General features: G+C 35.0%; 1 protein-coding gene across 1 annotated transcript in view; it reads left to right on the top strand.

Moving 5' to 3' along the window:
• Nucleotides 1-12,096, top strand: part of LOC113063945 (collagen and calcium-binding EGF domain-containing protein 1-like) — a 44,429-nt gene extending 32,333 nt beyond the window's left edge. The window contains exons 6-11 of the mRNA XM_026234416.1: nucleotides 472-578; nucleotides 2,754-2,862; nucleotides 2,952-3,091; nucleotides 7,797-7,832; nucleotides 10,486-10,521; nucleotides 11,672-12,096. Coding sequence (XP_026090201.1) covers nucleotides 472-578; nucleotides 2,754-2,862; nucleotides 2,952-3,091; nucleotides 7,797-7,832; nucleotides 10,486-10,521; nucleotides 11,672-11,929 — 686 coding nt within the window. The 3' untranslated portion in view covers nucleotides 11,930-12,096. The remainder of the gene's footprint in view (nucleotides 1-471; nucleotides 579-2,753; nucleotides 2,863-2,951; nucleotides 3,092-7,796; nucleotides 7,833-10,485; nucleotides 10,522-11,671) is intronic.
• The last annotated feature ends 10,273 nt before the right edge of the window (nucleotides 12,097-22,369 follow it).

The following is a 22,369-nucleotide window of genomic DNA, read 5'->3' as shown; positions in this document are numbered from 1 at the left end:
GAAATTACATACCTTAGTGGGTCAAAAAGCACTCTTAACTAATTGCATTTCATATAAATTTAAACAGATATTTTAACTTGATTATAAATAATATGCAATTAAATGTCCAAAAACATTACGTTCTACTCACACTTTTTTTTCACTTTTTTTTTTAAGTATATTTTTAAAATAATGCTAGTAAAATGTACTTCTTTTTTATTTGAATTAGTTGAAATTAGATTTTAGCATATTGCTATGTTAAAATACAACACACTATGCATACAAATCAAACACATGGTCCATTTTTAATGAGCTTGAAATGCTTTAATTATGCATTTTTTTTATTGCATCAGTTATGTGTATTTATAATTAAATAACATTCTCTTAACATTTGCCATCATGGATTGACTTTTTCACTTCGCTGATTAATTTTGGTTTTGTCCGACAAACTTCCTTAAGCTCCACATTCATGTTGTTGGTTTTTTTTTGCAGCCACACTGTTTGAGAAATCAGACAATGTCATGAAAGAAGGAACGTGCTCGGCCACATGTGAAGACTTCCATCAGATGAAGATGACCGTTCTCCAACTCAAACAGAAGGTGCCCTTTACCAGTTTCACCTGAAAGACTTATTTGCTAAAACAAGCCACAGATTTCCTTTTATATGCATGTTCTCAGCGTTAGACGTGAGCCGACCTAACAAGAACCAGCCTGAAATGTTTCACAAGCAAGTCAGATTTAGGTTATACAAGTCTTCAGGGATGTGTTGGTGACTTTATAGGCAAAATAAAAAGTGATAAAACACGGGCTGAACAGCTGAGCAGTCTGGTGGTGTGACTTATGTCTGTCCTTGCTGCAGGCTAGTAAATCACGTTGAACACAGGGATGCAGTTTAGACGGGCTGTAGACAAAGTGAGACTGTCAGCAAATCCACTCAGCACCCTCATGGTCACGGCATGATATATAGCTCTTGTGCATGTTGTCCAGCAGACTATGAGGGGGAAAAACTGAGAGTAAAATATGTGATGAACTAGTGAGAGTGAGGCAAGACTTATGGTTCTGTGAGAAGGTGACACAAAAAAACATTGATATGTTTGCTTTAAAAGGTTTTTTTTTTCTCCATTGTTTTAATTTCCTGCCTATTGCTTTGTTAGGAAAAAGTTATATTGGCTTGCTCGTTTTATTTATTATTAATGTATTTTTAGATTTATTCATGGATTTTTTTTTTTTCCTTTTCAGTTTAAAAAATATATATGGTATGATATTTCGGACATGATATTTTTAGAGAATGCAGTTCCAGAATGCAATGTTACAAATTATCCATTGATGAGAAAACATTATTATAAATTTATAAACATTTTGTGGTCAGCTTGTAATTCAAAATTAATAAAATTATAAAAATGTAAGTAAAATTCATTGTGTACCATTTTAGTCTAAAGACTATTGCGTTGGTACTAAATCGGTCATTTATGGGGTTTAATAACTGTTAGGATTGTGCTTTAGAAGGTAGCTTACTATGTAGGCATTTGACTGCAATGTTTACTTAGTTTTGGAACAGAACTATAGTGTTTTATTTCAACTTCATCTTTTATTCAAAAGGGACTGCTGTTCACAGCACATAATTCTGCTAATCTCTCGCAGCATCATAAGTGGTTGACATTGGCACTGGGTGCAACATAGGAATCGAAATATGTGCAGTCAGACAAAAATCAAAACCAGAAACAATGACAAATGAGATTTAAATTGACTGCAAAGGGCTGGACACAGACAAACAGATTTATGCACTAGGCCTAGGGCTGTATCTAGTGAATGTGTGTGTGTGTGTGTGTGTGTGTGTGTGTGTGTGTACTGATCTCCAGAGCTCATAGGTTAGAAGGTAATGGATACTTCCAATGAGTCCTCTGAAGTGAAATACTCTCCGAAGAACGCTTGTAAAAGACAGGCACTGATCTCAGTTCAGAGATTTCCTGTTTTTGCGAACAGCATGTACACAGATGTTACAGTTTATCGATCATATTACATGCTCACGTTACTTTGGTTTAAATTATAATTCTCTTTGTTACCTTGTAATGTTATATATTTTAGCCATTCCCTCCTGTCAGATTAGTTGCTATCAGGTGACAGTAATGTCCTTATACCTTTTCTCAAAGGAATAATTTAACCAAATTTAATCACGGTTATGTCTCTAAATATTTAAGGGTTAATTGCTTAAAATTCATCACTGTTATAATGGTGTCTTAAGAACTAGTTAGACCAAGGTAAGGACCAAGCGAAGGGGTAAAAGTTAGATCAACGGATTCGAGTTTGACCAAGCTATGATATATTGCAAGGGTTTCTAAAAAGTTATGAGCTTGTGCTCTTTATTCCTAAGCCATTTATTTATTCTTTTTTTATTATTATTATTTTTTATAAAAATTCATTTAATTTTTCATTTTATTTCTTATATTTTCTTCCATTTATTTTTATTTTATTTTATTTTATTTTAGAGCAGCATGAAGATTCTTTCTTGGAGATTCTTACCACAGAAAATAAACAACAGCACATTGGGGTTGGATCAGCATAAGAGGGAGCAAATAATGACATTTATATTCATCTATGGATTACTATTCTTGTAAAACTGACTGTTAATCTTGCATTTTTGGTTCTATTACGCTTCAGAACCAAAAAAAAACTAGTTCATCTCATCTTTTTGTTCAGACTTTTCCAGTCCTATGGTGCAAGAAACAGTAAGACTCTGGATGATCTGTAGGTTTTGTGTAACTCTCCTTTCCTCAGATTGCCGTATTGCCAAGCAACACAGAGGTCAATAAACAGATGACCAATGAAAAGATGATGATGACGCATCCATTTTTACCTGGACCTACAGGGCCACCTGGGCCTGCAGGTGATCTTTGTTAATATGCTGTTTATTTTTGCCATTCTTTTCCTGATACCATTCTTCTGTAAACCTGTCACATTGTATATCTCTCTCAGGGAGCCCAGGGCCCAAAGGTTCCCCTGGTCCTCCAGGACAAATGGGGCCACCAGGCATGCCTGGTCCCAGAGGCGACATGGGGCCCATGGGACCCTCACCGGACCTGTCGCATATCAAACAGGGACGCCGTGGCCCAGTGGTACATATCAGTCTTTACAAGTAACCTATAAGCTCCATGTATTATCAACTGTAATCAGTATCTGAAGTCACAGATTTGAAGACCAATGTGCTCTAGTTTATTATCCTGCATCTGTAACAATTAAAATATTTAGTCTAACATTAGCACATAATCTAATTGCACTTCTCCATTAATTCTTGATGTTTCGCTTGGGACACACTGCACTGGTGTTGTTTTCCAGTTCCAGTTGATTCTGCTGCACCATTAAGCTCCGTGACGATTACTCACTTTGGCTCAGCATCTTTTGTGTATCTGGGTGGCATGTGGTTTACATTCTTTAATATGAGTCTTGATTGGTGTCCATATTTATTATGACTCACTAAAGAATGTGCTAAAGCAGGTTCATGGATGTAATGCAGGGGAAGCTTAATTCTACACATGGAAATCTGCTTTTACTGCTAAGGTTTAGTTCTAGTCTTCCTAAAACACACAGACCTGTTACTGTCAAATGGCCCTTCAAACCTTAAATAAAGACCTGTTCAAACCTGAAGGAGCTAAATGACATGAAAGTAAACAATATTTGCAAAATATTTTTTTTTTCTTGTAACAGTCACCTCAGTGGGGGAACTAAGACTTGAACTTGCTTTTGAACTGATTGGATGGGGGGCGGGTTGGGGGCATGTAAGCTAAAATATAGTTAAAAAAATTATATTAATAATAATTCATAATATAATAATTATTTTTTTTTGCCGATTTTAGTAAAATAATATATAAAACTATAATATAATCAGTGTTCTTCTAGTATAATTAGTATTAATATATATCAGCTTTATTTCAAAATATTTTTAATAGCACTAATTAACAATAACAAAACTGGATATGTATATTTGTTTTTCATTAATTAACAAATTCATGTTTGTATAACAAAATGAATGGTCCAACCTTCAAAAAAATATAAATATAGACTAAGCCTTTGGCTAAAAATGGCAGATTATCATAGTACAATATTTCAGAAGTGGATCATATAGTTAATATAGAAGTTGTGTTTGAAAACTTGAAAATGCATGTTCTCAGTGTTGTAAATCTAGACTTGCTGGGATCAGGCATTTAGACATAACCTCAGCTGGAAGTCAGGCCTCCAGGAGTAGCATTGAGCCCCCCTGCTGTAAAGATTAGAAACATCACATTACACTGACATTCTTAAGATGTTGAGTAACTTCCTAATTGTTAGTTGCACTTGATCTTCATCGTTGCACAGCACCTTCGTTCTTCACGCTGAGCATTGGCAGATTTATTGAGCCGAGCTTCCTTTTAGACACAGCATGAAGGTGTTATAGCTCGCTGACCTTTGGTTGCTTTCGACAGTGACATGCTTTACACTTCCTGTTACGGACTGTTAACCCTCATTACTCTTCACACATTCTTCCCCACACTGACAGACATAATGAATAATCATCTCACACACACACACTTTTTTCGCACTCAAATCACAAGTGCTGTGAATCAATGTCTGACAGTATGTTTTCGCAGCCGTGGATATTTGTAGATATACTGAGCAAATTGTTATGTTGTTGATGGTGGATATGTCACCGAATGTTTTCTTTAAACACTTCAGATGCATTTGTACTTGAAATATTTCTACTCTAAGGTCATGAATGGTGAGTAAGTCTGTAATGTCTGGTCTCATTTGGGACATGGTCAGTTTTAGCTCTCATAGCCATGGAAATCTTTGTTTTTGGATGCAGTTCCACTTCATGTTTGCTTTTACGGGCTCTTAATAGTTTCAGCAGACTTGTAAGACTGAAACTGGATCAGAAGGTGCAGGATCAGTTTCATTTGTACTCGAATCATTTGAAGAGTCTTTGCACTTCCAGCATATGTGGTTGTTGGCTTTTGGAGCAAGAGATTGCAACAAAATATCCTGCCTCTCACGATTGTGTCTGTAGATTTATGTAAAGAGATTGTGTCAATTTATCACAGTTACACTGCAAGGCTTAATGGACTGATCCAATATTTTGACACATGTTTTTATGTCTTGATCATTTACATTCACTTAAGACATCACCGACTGTGTTTACTTTTTTATAAACACACACTAGGCCAGTGATTTATTTATTTATTTATTTTTGGACATGAAGTACCATTAAAATGATTTTGTTAATCCGTGTGCCATATCAAACTGACACAACCAATTAAATTCTGTATCATATGTGTAGTCTCAATTTCAACATATTGCTCACATAATATCCCATCATCCATTCAAAGTGTATTGTTAAGAGTACAAATCAACTCCATTGTATGTTCTTAAAGGAATGTCAGTGGTGATTGATTGAGACTACAGTTGCACCATGATGCCGTGGTGTGGAGGAGTGGTTGCCAGGGCTTTGCTATGCAGATTCTGTGTTGTTATGATTGGTTGTGATGGGCCAATCAGAACATCTGATGTTTCATTTAGGACCACACACGAAAGTTGGCCAAATTTAAAATGATAAAAAAATTCAGTGCAACATATTTTTTTGTTTCTTTTCACACATATAAAGCAATGTTTGTGACTGATATAAAAAAAAAACTACAACAACAACACTACTGAATTGATTGTAAATATACTCTTTTATATACTACATAAAAATATACTACATTTATTATCATTATTATTATTGTTATTATTATTATTATTATTATTATTATTATTATTAATTGTAATATTTCATAGAAATTCGACTACTAAATATTTATTTTATCTAAATTTTTACTTTAAAGCATGGATTATAATAATAATAATTAAATCAACATTCTTAATTTAAAAACATTAATATGTAATACATTAATATTGTTCAATTATTTTGTTATTATTTTAATATATTTTAATATTAACATTATGAATTAATATAATATGCATTTGCATTTTTTTTTTTATTCAAATAAATTAGGAATGTGGTTTTAAGTTACAAAGTGTCACTTTAACATCCAGACATTTTTTATAATCTAAACGAACATTTTTTTATTTAAAAATGTAAATACAAAATTAATTAAATATTAATATTTAACTTGTAACATTAATATTAAAATGTATTAAAATAAAATGTTTTATTATTGTTTTGATATTTTATTTAACAAATTTTACCAATAACATTATAAATGATTAAATGTTATTATTATTTATTTTTTTAAATAAGTAGAAATGTGAATAAAATTTGTCAAAGTGTTTAGCTGCAGTAAAGCAGCAGATATTCAGCTCTCCAGACTTTCAGATCATGCTATCAGCTCAAGCCTAGCTGGGTCACCGTCTGGGCTAGCGTTTGATCACGTGTCCCCTAAACCCCCTGACCTTCAGCTGGATGACCTCTGACTCTCTGAAGGGGGGCGTCTTTGCAGGTGGAGTGGAAACTAGGGCGGGTAACCGGAATCACTTTCATCCTTGGTTTTTTTTTTCTAACAAGATCTGTCCTCCTTTATCACGTTTGATCCCCCTGTTCTTTTTGATTGTTGCCTGATATATTTCCTACCAGAAAGCTGGTTGTGAGCCAAGCCTTTTTTATAGTTTGCGTATAGAAACAATACATTTTTCAAGATTCTGAAGCACAACATTCATCCTACCTCTGGATGTTGACAAATGATAATGGCAGTAACAGGGAAAAGGCTGACTGCGTTACTTCACATGGTTTGCTTTCTTTGGCCAGTGTGCCGACTGTTAACCCTTTCTGATAATCAACCTTTTTAATGCAATCGACCTAATCACTGAAGCAAGAGTCGTCAGTGAAGAAATACACTTCTGAAATATTTTAATAATTTATGAATCCTATATGTAGAAACATGAGCCTTTCATTGCTCTGGAGTCTTGGCTCATAACATGAATTTAGTTCTAGAGGGCTCACAGTTTCAGTCTGTTGTAAGAACAGTGCAGTTTGGAACCGTGTTCTTGGAAAACACGGTCTAAGGTGCTGCCTCCAGTTGCGTCTGTGAGGTTGAGTTGTGTTTTGTATGCGCATAAATACAAGTCCAAAACCTGAACATGTGTACTCATGGGCCTCCCCTGTCTGTCACAACCGCTCCACCCATGAACACATTCACTCTGTGGTCTTTACTCAAACACTGCTGATATTGCAGTTGGCACAGAACCAGCTCTCTCTAATCGCCCACATAAAAACCCAGAGTTCAATTAAGTATTTTTAGATCGATGAATCAGGTTTTCCATTCTGGTACAAATATTGTTCAGATCTGCCCTAAAGATCTTGACAGGCATGATTTGATGTGTGAAAATATTGAGTCATTGAGTTGAATTAATAGGACCATCAAATATATAATTAAATTAATATAAATATGCCAAGGGTCCTTTGTTTGGCCTTTTGCGGTCATATGGTTTTGGTCAGATAAAATCTATTTTATGAAGCCTTCTCAGAGATTAACTTTTAAACATAGATGTTTTTATTTATTCAATCATTCTTTTTAAAAATATTTACAATCAATGCATTTACAATCAATATTTTTACAGTATGATTGATTTTTTTTTTAGCAGTTAACATTTCTAAATTGAACTTTTAAACATGAACAATTGTAAAAAATAAAAAAAAATTATATTTTTAATAAAGCATTTTTAATAAAGTAATAAACCATTCCCTTGTGCAGTCATACAAAATTAAACCTATATATTTGTGCTGTGGGTTTTTTTAGTAAATCTGCATGGTTTTGTGTTTAATTAGGATGATTTTGTGTTTTGTGTTCATAGGGTCCACCCGGGGCTCCAGGGAGAGATGGCATGAAGGTATGTTTCTATCTTTATCTCCGTCCACTACTTTTCAATGCTGTGGCCATGGGCTGTTTTTCATGTCTGGAGTCCAAAGATTTGGAAAAAAACAGGATAAAGAAATTTAAGGTCAATGGTGACCAATCACTAATGTAATAATCTGTTGGATGGCATTGGGTCGATGACCAAAGAGCAAAATATTCAAATATGACATCATAGATAGCAGGACGAATTGCACAGATTTCAGAATGTCCGAACATCATTATTAAGTTTTTGAAATGAATTATGATTAGTCCAGATATTGAATAAAAATACACGGGGGGATTTCACATGCACCACAGATAACGGTTACAAGTGATCTGCTTGCTCATGGTCTAATGTAAAACAATACTAGAAATCTTTTTTTTTATTTTTTTATATCAAAATTTGTTCAAGTTATAGAAGAATTGAGGCAGGTATTTTAAAGTCAACAAGACTATTCTCAAAAAGAAACCAGAAACATGCTGTTCACAATTACACAAATGTCTTTGCAAATGTTCAAGATATTTGCAAGCGCACTTAATTTTGTAGAAATATAATGTGATATTTGCATTACTGTGTTGTTAAAAAGCTGCCTTTAAATATCTATTCTAGAGGTGTAACAATATATTCTCACAATATAGGCCTATTGCAATACAAAAATGTAGCAATATAGCATAGCGACAATACGTATTGTGTGTAGTTCACTCAAAAGGAAATTTTAGATGGATTTAAATCAACATCAAATAACGTAAACTCAGGTCGACACACATTTGGGCTTTCGTGATTATTAATTATAAGTAGTAAATTAAGGTTACACCTTTTGATTTAAGGTGTCCTTGTTACCAGTGTTGTGCCTGAACGCGTTCATTGAACAATAGTTCATGAACTCGTTCATATTTTTGGCGAACGTGAACTGAACATGCTGTATTAATGCCTGATGAATGTTACTGTCAACTCGTTCATTCTGGTGTCTGTGAACGGCACGCTCTCTCAGGTTAACTTTGTTCAATAGGGTGCCAGATTTCTATAGAGCCTTCGAGGTGAAAACCCGGCTAAAACACACCGTAAACGGGTCTTAATATAATGTAGCGGAAAAACACCAAATCTGGCAACACCACCAAAAGCAACAATGGGGAAATGCTGTCCCCTCAATGCTAATGTAAACCCTTGGTTGGATAAGGATTCAAAATTGGATATGAAAATGAAATCTGACGCATAGCTTCATTGTTAAAACTGATTAAAAAAAAAATTGCTGTCTGTGATTCTATATGGGCTGTGGCAATAATTTTTCAAAATAATAGCTCGCAGCAACATATGGAAAAAAAGAACTATGAACTAGTGAAATTTGTTCAAAATTTTGTAGTTTGAACTATGACCTGAACTAGTTCATTTTAAAATTTGTGAATTGAACTTCATGTAGTTCATGTAGAAAGTGAACTTTCCCAACACTGCTTGTTACAGTGTAATTATACATTTAAGTGAGTAATATTAATTAACTATTACATGTACGTACTATAGGGTTAGGATTAAGGATTGGTTTAGGGTTAATGGCATGTAATTATCCATCATTTATAGTTTTTATTGTAGTAACTACATGTAACAAGGACATTGTAAAATAAAGTGTTTTCTAAATTCAAAAAACAAAACTTAATAAAACATATACTCTTTGACACACGTAGTCCATTCCTCGTGTAAATTTAGCATTTTAATGAACAGTACTTTTTCTAACTGTTTATCTAAGTCTTAGAAGTAATTATATATTGTTTAAAACCATTTCAGTTTATTGTGAGATCAGTATTTTGTATTGAACTGAATCGTGACATGAGTGTATTGTTACACCCCTAGTCAGTGCAATAAACTGGATGTTGTTATTCACGTAGCAAGCAATAAATATGTCAACAGTTTAACTAACTTTAACCAGATTGATTGTCCCTTGATTATAATTGAAACTGGCTGTAAAAGTAAATTCTTCACACCAATGTACCATGTTGCTTCATGAATTTCACTTTTAGACATTTCAGAACACAACTAAAACTAACTAGCTTAGCCTTAAGCATTCACCTTCACATATTTAGGCCTACTTTAGCATGCTTTTCCAATGTTTTGTTAGTTTTCTGACATGCATGTGCATGCATAGGTTCAAGGTTGATCCATGTAGTGTGTAGACTTCTGTTACATGTTTGTATAGAAGGTTTTTTTGGCTTATATATTCACAAATCAAAAACATCTGGGCCACTTACTACCTCTTTGTGAACCCTGACCCTACATAATGCCCACAGAGGGGTCGATATCTCACAACGTCTGTCTGTGTGGTACCTACTGCCATACCTCAGCCCAAATGAACTAGAGACCAGCTCTAAATGGTGCGCAGAAACACTGCTAAGATAACATTTATATATACACTCAGATGCTGAATAAACTTGTTTCTGTCTATTGGTTTTACATGCAAGCTAAATTGCATTGTGCAGTGATGATTCATTTGCTGAATGACGGGAGAAGAGATGTCTGATTGTGATGTGGCCAGTGTTGGCTTGTTTTCTCATGTGTGATCATGTTACTGAGAGATAGCAGGCAATAACTGTCCCATTGGACTTCTCATGGCTTCTTTACTGTAATCCTGCTAACCCAAATATTTGTTTGGTTTCTCCAGGGAGAGAGAGGGGTCCCCGGCCCTTCCGGACCGCCTGTAAGAACATCATGGCACTCTCTCTCATGGTTCTTATGTCTGAAATATATTTGTCTGTGTTCGTCTCTCTCACTCTTACCCTTGATCACACTTAATCTGTCTTTCTGTCTGTCTTTCTTAGCAGATATCCTATTGTGATTATCCACAAAATCAAGTTTAAAAGATTTATTTTTCTTGAAAACAGACCCAAAAACTCTTCTACCACCTTGTGAAATTTGCTTTGCCTTTTTATACTTTACTGGAAAAGTATATATTTATTTTACAAATACATTATATCTCAATGTAAATTCAAATAAAAAAGAAATTGCGGGGGAAATGGGTAATTGAGCCATATTGTAATTGTTATATTTGTGGATGTGTACCTTTTTTTTATATATATATAATAAAATTAATAATAATAAAAAAATCTATTACTAGTACAAGTAAAAAGTATAATTCATTAACACATGTTCGTGATTTTGGTATTATGATTGTTTTTTTTGTTTTTTTAATATGTATTTTAATTTTTATATTTGAAATTATTTTAGAACCGCAAAATATTTTCAAAATTAATACATGTAGAATCATCTGCCATTTAAATTATTATAAATTATATTTCTTCTTTTTTTTGTATTGCCACTTCCTTTTGCAGAAACTTTATATTACCCTTTTAATTAAAATAAATTCTACATAAAAAAAAAATCATTAATTATTTTTAAATATATAGACAATTCTATGGATTTTGCTATTCTAAAAAATGAATGCAAAAATCACTGGAAATAGGAAACAAACAACAAAACAAAATAATGGGTAAATATTTTCATTTCCTATTTGTAGTGTTTTTGCATGCATTATTTTATCAAAATCTGTAGAATGCTTAAAATAAAAAATAAATGAATAAAAATTAATAAATATAATAATAAATATAATATTATATTATAATATTATATTATATTCATTTAAATGGTATGACTTGTTAAAAAAAAATCTTCTGCAAAATCAAAATAGTTGAATATTTTTTAAGTCTCACCATTTAAATAGCTATAAATTCTATGTTATGTTTTATTTATTAAGCCTATTTGGTGGCAGTGTAGACAAGCTGCTATGGTGAGATAAATAAATAAATAAATATATATATATATATATATATATATAATTATTATATTTCCAGGGCCCACCAGGATCCTTCGACTTCCTGTTACTCATGATGGCTGACATTCGTAATGACATCGCAGAGTTGCAGAACAAAGTGTTCAGCAGACCGTTGCACTCCGTAGAGGATTTCCCATCTGCCCCGGACAATTGGAGGGACACCCAGGAAAGCCTGGACTTTGGCTCTGGTGAAGACCACAAACCCAAGATCCCACCTAAGAGCAACAGGAAGAGGAAATTGCCCCAAACCTCAAATAATCCAGATTGGCCAATTTAAAGATTGCCCTCAAAGAGTGGCAGAACTGAAAGAAAGAACTGATCGTAGAGAGAATGAGGAGTGTAAATATCACAGAACGACTATTTAACTGTATGCTGAAAAAAGGCTGAATGTATTTCATTGTATGAAATTTCTATTTTTATAATATAAAGGATGTGCATTTTGTATTTTGGGCATTTTGAATGTGTCATTTGTCTACCAAATAACAGGTTACATATACCATGGTTCTCTTGTTAGGGCCAGATTCACGGAAACATTAAGAATCGAATCCCTTTTAACCACTGATTTCTTATTTTCTAGCTCAAGAAATAGTTACAAATATTTTTTTAGTTCCAAAAATACTTCTAAAAATTAATACTTAATAAGAATTAAAATCCTTTAAAACTATTTTATTCTAATTATATAGAATGTGCAACATGCTACCTTTAAAGAATTTGGGGTCAGGCATATTTTATTATTGTTATTATTTGAAATAATATTTAAATTCAGCAAGTGTGCATTAAATTGATCAGATAAAAAAAGTCTGATTTAAATAAATGCCGTTCTTCTCTATTCATTAAAGAATCCAAACAATGTATCACAGTTTCCACACAAAAATATTAAGCACTAAACAGGAACTGTTTTCAACATTGATAATAATAAGCATTGTTTTAGAGCACCGAATCATTATATTACTATATATATATATCTCAGGCACTCTATACAATATTACACTGAGTTTAAACCCAAGGTTTAGCAATAATAGAGGACACTGAGTGAGGGTTTTCAACAGCTCTGTTGTCCTCACCTATTAAACACCTTGCCCTCTCTCTCAACTCTCTCTTTTTTATACTTCCCCTCACAGTTCATGAAGCGGTTCACAGCTATGGAACGTCATTGCCATTTGACCTTCCTGTATACTCATTTATCTCTGAGGAAAACAAGATCATAGATAGCTGCTTCTGCATTTTCTATAGGATCTGTTTTCCATAGGTGTTGACATGACTAACAAACTCCAGGAGTGACTGTCTGTTAACGCTCTGCAAGCCTTGTAAAACTGGAACATCAGGTAAAATAAAAGTGGGCCGAATACCAATCCCTGCAGAATACCTCTGAGTGCTTGGTGCTTTCACCTGGACCTTCCATTTCCAGTGTGTCAAATGATTTAGAGGCAATATTTGCCATAATATCTTTTTTTGATCTCTAATTTAACTGGGCTTATTAGTTATGACATTTTTATACAAAAATAAATCATATAATAATATACACTACAGTTAAAAATGTGGGGTCTGTAAGATGTTTTAATATTTTTTGAAAGAAGTATTTATGCTCACCATTGATGCATTTATTGAATCAAAAATACAGTAGTATTGTAAATAAAATGTATTTTATTCCTGTGATGACAAAGCTGAATTTTCAACAGCCATTACTCTAGTTTCCAGTCACATGATCCTTCAGAAATCAGTATAATATGCTGCTTTGCTGCTCAAGAAACAATTCCTATAATCCGTGCTGAAAACAGTCATGCCACCCATCACACTAAAAATGCAAGGTCAGGTCAAAGACATTGAATTATGGGTTAATATTTCAAACATAACCTGTATATAATGTCAAATCTGTTTGTCCTGTGAACATTTATCATAGATGAGGTTAACTAAACTCTTTATTACTTGCAATTGAAGCTTGGAAATCGGATTCAAACATGCTTGACTGGCCTCTTACCTTTATTCCCAGCGGTGGGCACCCGTTTGATTCTGACACTGTCTTCCCCTCCACATTTCATGGTTAAATCGTACTGATCCGTGTTAGAGCCACACATTAATGGCCCATGAAGAGAAACTGTCTGAAGTAACCAGCCAACAACTGCAGCCAGTTCACCCTGCAGGCCATTTATACAGACTTCATCAAAACATCATTTTGAGCTGTGAGTACTGTGTGAATGCAAAGACAATATTTTGATTTGACTAAGTGAAACGATTCATATTTTTTTTGGTACTTGGTCTCCTTTGCAAATTGTGAATGAATAATATATGTACATTGCACAGTTTAATTGCAAATGCAGTGTTTCCCATGCCATTTTGTCTTACAGTGTATATGTGTGTATATATATATATATATATATATATATATATATACACACATATATATATATATATATATATATATATATATATATTATTCTTTATTAAAAATGATCTGCTTGGTTTTTATTTGATTTCATTTTATTTTCTGTTTATATACTCTGCCAGGTTTGATTTGGTTTCTTTTTATTGTCTTTTTTTTATTGCAGACTCTTTGTTGTGTGGCTATTTAACCACTAGATTGCAGCAGAGGTGTATTATAATCGTAAAATATTGCATACAATGCTGTGAGGTGAGTGTTCCACAAGATGGCAACAACACACAAGCTCCAGACTTTTCCCGTCCTGTAGTAGAACGAATTTAATGATTAATGCGTTGTGATGCTGAGTAAATTCGTCACTTCATTCTAACACAGCACAGGTCACTGAGTGCCTTTATAGTTTGTGTCTTCATTTCCCACCTGCTAATAAGATCAATAATCAGGTGGATAGTGAAGTAAACACAAAATGCCTTTTGTAAGCACTTCACTCACTCAATATAATCTAATAAATGTAAAATAGACAATGGAGACAGCTTGAATTAGTGTTTAGTCTCTCATGCCGCCATTCTAAACACATTCATTAAGACTGAACTATTTACTTTCCTTGTTTTGTTTTAGGCCTAGTTCTAAAGAAAGCAAAAAAGATGCAGTAATTGCTTAATAATGATTAAAAGCGGCTCTTAATTTTAGATTTCATAGCCTCTGTTTATTTTGGATGGAGATGTACCTGACATCAACTCCCCCTTTTTATCTCACCCCGTTTACAAGGGCTACTTGGCACAGTGACGCTCATTCCGGACTGCCTTGGCTTGCTTTCTGAGTGGCACAATCCTCAAAAATCATTCCATGTTCAGCTCTGGTCTCAGTTATCTCCTCTCAAAATCCTTTCCATGTCTCTTTTAAAAAGTTTTGCGCCCCAGTTCCCCAGGCTGTAATTAAAGTCCATCCCTCTTTAGATCTGTTTCTCCTGAAGAAATCATGCCACCAGTGCTGCTGGAATAATGTGACTTACAGAGCGACTTACAGTGCATTCAAACCTTTTTTTACCAGAATGTGTGTTCCCTGGGAATTGAACCCAGGACCTTTTGCACCGCTAATGCAATGCTCTGAGCCACAGAAACTATTCTAACATGCGTGTATTTGATTACAGTCCATGAACATGTGAACATTTATGTTTATATTTGTGTAATATGGGAATCTTTCAGTAGCATGGTATACCAGTAGTCATGTTTTTACTGCAGTGAACATATTTTAGTCTGCTTCACACTGAATCACACATGCGCAGTATCATCAGCTCCTCGGTTCTCGAATTGGATGCGTCCGACAGAAACGGTTCTTGTCTCGTGAATGAGTCACATGGACTACTTTGATGTTTTTCTTATCTTTCTGGACATGGACAGTATATCGTACACACTCTTTCAATGGAGGGACAGAAAGCTCTCAGGGTTAAATCAGAAATATCTTAAACCGTGTTCCCAAGATGAATGGAGGTCTTACAGGTTTGGAACAACATGAAGGTGAGTTATTAATGACATAATTTTCATTTTTCAGTTAACTAACCCTTTAAGATTAGAAGAAGAGGGGCTGGAGGGGTAGGAGGTAAACGGGACATTTTTCAGCCAGAAATATTCCCCAAACCATCTGGATGTAATTAATGGACAGTGTACAAGAGCCATCCTTTAAAGATTTCAAATATTTGCTGAAGTGCCCCTTGTTCCTAATTATATCTGACTGGCTGCCTCCCTCATTATTTAGAACTACCCACTACGAAGGAAAAACACCAGTGAAAGTGAATGCGGCCCCTGCCCGGTCCCCGTTCAAACATCAAGCTAATGCTTAATGGCAGATCCTGAATGAGTCACTGTGCTGCAATAAAAGTCATTAATGAGGTAATTTTATTAACTGTGCTTGCTTGCCCGGCCTCGTCGGTATGGAAGAACAGGAGGGGAAAAGTTCCAGGCGAACATCAGCCACAACAGTGAAAATTAGGGTTTCACTCCACACTAATTAATGCCTTTAAGAGATTAAATGCAAGCACCAAATTAACTGCCCCAAAAACCTTCATTGAGGGGAAGAAATACATTGTTGCCCTCCCATGTAATTACAGGACAGTGTAAATTCAATTTTAATGAGGCGAAAGCCACTCCTTCAGCTCTTTTTTCCCCTCTTCAATCCGCAGAAAGAAAGAAAGAAAGCGCTAGTGAAAGCTTGCTGTTGTTGAGGCCTAAGTTAAAGGAAGCACCGACAGGACAAAGGGTGATTGTGTGCAAGCCGAACGCTTTAGAATCCATAAACAGGTATAGGGACTGAATAGCCCTCCTTCTGAGACTCCTAGAAGGCCTGGCTTCCCATCTCCACAACACTGGGCTCTTAGAGAGGTAGGGAAGGAGAAACAAGGTGAGGAGGGTACGTTCGGCACTGAAAGGCCCCCAGTGAAGCAGGCGCTCGCTCTCTCCCGCTCTCGTTGAGTTATCTTTATACAGGTTTTGTCTCTTCTAATTGAAGCTGATGGGTGACTAATTGGTAGCTTTTTTACAAAGCTCACTACTTAAGCCACGGCAGGCCGAGGGAGACAGCATGAGCAGAGTTAATGAGAGGTTTTATACATATAAAGGTCTTTAAACTAGGCTTTCCATGTTTGCGAGGAAAGTTGAGGATATCCTTTTGTCGTAAATTTCTCCTCTCCTTTTTCGTGCAGGTATCTGAAAAGGGAGGATATTCAAAGGTGGAGGAGATGGCGAGCACTTGTGAGGATAAAGGAATCCATTCGATATTGTTTGGAACCTTTGGTTTTCGTGTGTCGGTAAATAAGAGTAGGGCACGGTCTCTCCGGTGAATGCTCTTTAGTTCGGACAGATAATGAGAGAACACTCTACATACACACACAGGACCGTGTTGAGCCACTTTAAGGTAATGTTTGAGTGCTCAGAACACCACACACAAGCACACACAAAGGTCACCACTGCTTTATGTAGACACACACTCTCAAACACACTTGCATATCAAATAGGTGCCACAAGATGTTAATTGGCACACATTTGAAAATACTTTTTCTAATTGGTTCTTTTATTTACATTTACTTTATATTTAATTTTCTCATCTAATCTAAAATAAAAATACAAACTATTAAATATATAATATTTCTTACACTTCACTTTACACTATAACACTTCATTTAAATGGCATATAATTGTATTCACGGTTTTACATATTTGCAGTTGAAATAGAAATGTTGTAATAGGTTGTTTTTATTAAATATATATATATATATATATATATATATATATAGAATGTTTAAAAAAATCTATTGCAAATAAATGCTGATTAAATTAACATTCATTTCATCAAAGAATCCTGAAAAAAAATGTACCATGGTTTCCACAAACATATTAAGCAGCAAAAAGTTAAAAAAATTATTATAATAATTGATAGCAATAGAACCATTAATACTTCATTGCCAATTACAGCTGATAATAACTAAGTAGCAAATTAGCATATTATATTAGTGATTTCTGAAGGATCGTGTGACACTGAAGAAATTCAGCTTTACCATCACAGAAATAAATTATATTTTAAAATATATTTAAATAGAAAACAATTATTTTACATGGCAATAATATTTCACAATATTTCGGTTGTTACTGGGTTTTTTTTATGCAGTCTTGCTGAGCATAACAGTCTTTCAAATATAGTAAAATAAAATATATATATTATTCCTAACTTTTTACTGGTAGTGTAAAAAATAATAAATAACATAATGCATATCATATATTAAATATAATACCCACAGGCACAGACATTTCATAAACTCATACAATACTTTTTATTTTATGGTCTTTCAATAGGTTAACACTCAGATAAGTCAATAACAAACACATCCCTGATTATTGACCTATTCATTAGTTGATTTAAACCATAAGGTTGTCATCCAAAAAAGGGCTCAAATCTTAAGTTGATGAATGGACCAACTAGGGCTGAAGTGCTCACCATAGTGAAGTGAATTCCCTGCAGGTGATGGATAATAAAATGCTATGCTGCTTTTCTTCCACACCACTGTTATTTACTAGGTTTTGTTGTGGGAATTGTTTTTCAACATCGTAGTTGTTTTTGTTTGCATTAGTTTGTGAATTCAATGCGGAAGACACTGAATACAGAAAAGGGAACCCAACTGAGAGGTGAGAAGCCATGCTCAGCTGCTCTGTGTCCCTTATGACCTGAAAAAGGCCTTTTTATAATGCACACATTGAGCCCAGTTAGGAAACACTTGCTGCCAAAATTGAGTTTTTCTTCCATATTGCCATGCTGCTTTATTTCACACATTAAAACTGTGGTCTATCTGCATCTGCTTTCCAAAAATAACATTTCTTTGGCTGCATAATTAGCTGGCCAAATATTTGTACTGACTAATTAGTTGAAGTATTCTCCTGATGTGTAATCCATTAGCTCCCATCAGGTGCCTTTGTCTCCAATCCAAATGAGCCATTTGCATTTCACTTGTTATTTAAATCGTACATTTCCTCCAAACTGTGAGAATTAACTTTCTAATGAACTTCACACAAAAGAGAACGGACCTCAATTACAAACTCTCTCCTCAGGCTAAAGTAATGACTCGAACAAGAGAGACACTTGTCATGATTAGGGGAGTATCGTGAGCCGGAGAATAAGCCACAGGAAGATCAGCCGGAGTGATGCTGATGGATTACTCACAAGCCTTTGAGTAACAAGTCGTGACATTTAATCTAAGGTTGAAGAGATAGTTTTGGAAAAATGCAACATGACATGGTTTTTCAGGCAAGATCAGGCAAAAAAAACTAACTTGATTTTGACAACATTAACAAAATGTTTACATGTAGTTCTTCTTCTTCTTCTTCTTCTTCTTCTTCTTATTATTATTATTATTATTATTATTATTATATTTAATGATTTAAACTGATTTGTATTGTAAAATATTGTTTTCTATTATCATCATCATCTTATGCTATTTAATATTATTATAAAATGTTTGACACTTATCTACTTTTTCACTATTTTTGCATTTAAAGGTTCAATTTTATAAGAAAAATATATATTTTTAGTTTTCTATTATTATTATAATAATTATTAAATATATTTACACTATTTTTAATTCCCTATTAGATCTCTGTTTGAAGTTTAATTACAGCCCTGCAAAGATTTATTATTATTTAATGCATGTATAAAAATAAATATGAAATAACCAGTAAATGTGTTGTGGATGGTTGCCAGGGAGTTACCATGTGGTTAGTATGGTTTTCTGATTTTAAGGTTCATGGTTCTTTAACACATACACATTATTTGTCAAATATGGTGACTCTCTCATCTCTCTCTATCAATGCAAGACTATGGGATATTTTCCCAGTTTGCCAGTTAAGAGTGCACAACTGATCTCTTGTCAAATTAATATTACTTCTCTTTTCAACAAGCCAAGTTGTTGTGAGAGAGTGTATAATTCATGATTATAGCACAAATGGTACAGGACAAGTTACATACGGACGTTTGACACATAGTTTTGGGTTAATTCAAATATCTAATCCTTATGTATGCAAAATAATGAAAAGCAGTTTAAAATAGTTATAAATGGAGCTTAGCATGTCGCTCCGCTTTGCTATGTGTATGTCAGTGTAAATTATCCACTTTTGATCAACATAAATATTTTTCTACTCTTATATATAACAAAATACAAATGAAATTGCATGTAACCTATTCAACCCCCCCCCCCCCCCCTCCATTTCCTTTAGCTGTGTCAGGGTCAGCTGATGTTAACCTTAGAGTGAGGTCATCCCCTCATTAGCCCTCCGCTATTAGCATAGAAAGTGAATGGTGTGGGATTATAACAGACCCCCATCATGTCCTGCCGAGGGTTTGGGACGCCCCTATGAAAAAGACACCTCAGGAGCCTCTGCTCTCCATTCGGGTCTGATCCCTTCCACACTGTGCTAGTGCTGCATTACCACTGACCTGAGAGCGGAGGGTCGATCATTGGGCTGAATGACAGGGTGGTATCTGCCTGATGCAGTCCAGAGACAGTGACAGATCACGCCAATCATGCAATCTCATAAAGATAGCACTCATTAAAGACCTTCATTACAGGTTCAGCAGGATAAGAGGACGTGCTGAGACTCTCTTGTTCTGTCACTCAAGGTGTGTGTCCTGTGTGTTTTCTTATCCGAAGCATTATAGCACATAGCTTCCTGTTCCTGTTGAATGCTTTGATATAGTATACTGTACAGACCTGTGAATGTGTAAATTGTGCATGACAGCTGTACCAATATATTATTGAAAAAAAACATGAAAAAAACCTTTGACTATGAAAACCATATATACGTAACACTAAATAAAGATGTACATATTTACACACACAAATCTATCTATCTATCTATCTATCTATCTATACAGTACAGACCAAAAGTTTGGACACAGCTTCTCATTCAAAGAGTTTTCTTTATTTTCATGACTATGAAAATTGTAGATTCACACTGAAGGCATCAAAACTATGAATAAACACATGTGGAATTATATATGGAATTATATACATAACAAAAGAGTGTGAAACAACTGAAAATATGTCATATTGCAGGTTCTTCAAAGTAGCCACCTTTTGCTTTGATTACTGCTTTGCACACTCTTGGTATTCTCTTGATGAGCTCCACCTGAAATGGTCTTCCAACAATCTTGAAGGAGTTCCCCGAGAGATGCTTAGCACTTGTTGGCCCTTCAGTCTGCGGTCCAGCTCACCCCTAAACCATCTCGATTAGGTTCAGGTCCGGTGACTGTGGAGGCCAGGTCATCTGGCGCAGCACCCCATCACTCTCCTTCTTGGTCAAATAGCCCTTGATGCCTTCAGTGTGACTCTACAATTTTCATAGTCATCAAAATAAAGAAAACTCTGAATGAGAAGGTGTGTCCAAACTTTTGGTCTGTACTATATATATAGTTGGGAAAATAAGTATTTAGTCAGCCACCAATTGTGCAAGCTCTACCATTTAAAAAGATGAGAGGCCTGTAATATTCATCATAGGTACATTCAACTATGAGGGACAAAATGTAAAAAAAAAAAAAAAAAATCCAGAAAATCACATGGATTTTTAATTCATATATTTGCAAATTAAGGTGGAAAAAAGTATTTGGTCAATAACGAGAGTTTATCTGAATACTTTGTTATATACCCTTTGCTGGCGATGACAAAGGTCAAACATTTTCACAAGGTTTTCACTAACTGTTGCTGGTATTTTGGCCCATTCCCTCCATGCAGATCTCCTCTCAGTGATGTTTTTGGGCAACATAGACTTTCAACTCCCTCCAAAGATTTTCTATGGGGTTGAGATCTGGAGAACTGCTAGGCCACTCCAGGACCTTCTTCGTTACCCAGGCCTTGTGTTTGGGATCATTGTCATGCTGAAAGACCAAGCTATGTTTCATCTTCACGGCCCTTACTGATGGAAGGAGGTTTCCACTCAAAATCTCACGATACATGGCCCCATTCATTCTTTCCTTTACACGGATCAATCGTCCAGGTCCCTTTGCAGAAAAACAGCCCCAAAGCATGATGTTTCCACCCTCATGCTTCACAGTAGGTACGGTGTTCTTTGGATGCAACTCAGCATTCTTTCTCCTCCAAACACCAAAAAGTTATATTTTGGTTTCATCTGACCATATGACATTGTCCCAATCCTCTTCTGGATCATCCAGATGCTCTCTAGCAGACTTCAGACATGTACTGGCTTAAGCAGGGGGACACGTCTGGGACTGCAGGATTTGAGTGTGTTACTGATGGTAACCTTTGGTCGCAGCACTCTGCGGGTCATTCACTAGGTCCCCCTGTGTGGTTCTGAGATTTTTGCTCACCGTTCTTGTGGTCATTTTGACCCCACGGGGTGAGATCTTGTGTGGAGCCACAGATCGAGGGAGATTATCATTGGTCTTGTATGTCTTCCATTTCCTAATAATTGCTCCCACAGTTGATTTCTTCACACCAAGCTGCTTGCAGATTCAGTCTTCCCAGCCTGGTGCAGGTCTACAATTTTGTTTCTGGTGTCCTTTGACAGCTCTTTGGTCTCAGCCATAGTGGAGTTTGGAGTGTGACTGTTTGAGGTTGTGGACAGGTGTCTTTTATACTGATAACAAGTGGAGAACAGAGGAGCCTCTTAAAGAACTTGTTAGAGGTCTGGGAGAGCCAGAAATCTTGCTTGTTTGTAAGTGACCAAATACTTATTTTCCACCATAATTTGCGAATAAATTCATTAAAAATCCTACAATGTGATTTTCTGGATTTTCTTTTTACATTTTGTCTCTCATAGTTGAAGTGTGCCTATGATGAAAATG

The sequence above is a fragment of the Carassius auratus genome, chromosome 46 (assembly GCF_003368295.1).
Source record: "Carassius auratus strain Wakin chromosome 46, ASM336829v1, whole genome shotgun sequence".
NCBI classification, from domain to species: Eukaryota; Metazoa; Chordata; class Actinopteri; order Cypriniformes; family Cyprinidae; genus Carassius; species Carassius auratus.
The sequence above is the reverse complement of the archived record's forward strand: the minus strand, read 5'-3'. Positions and strand labels throughout refer to the sequence as shown.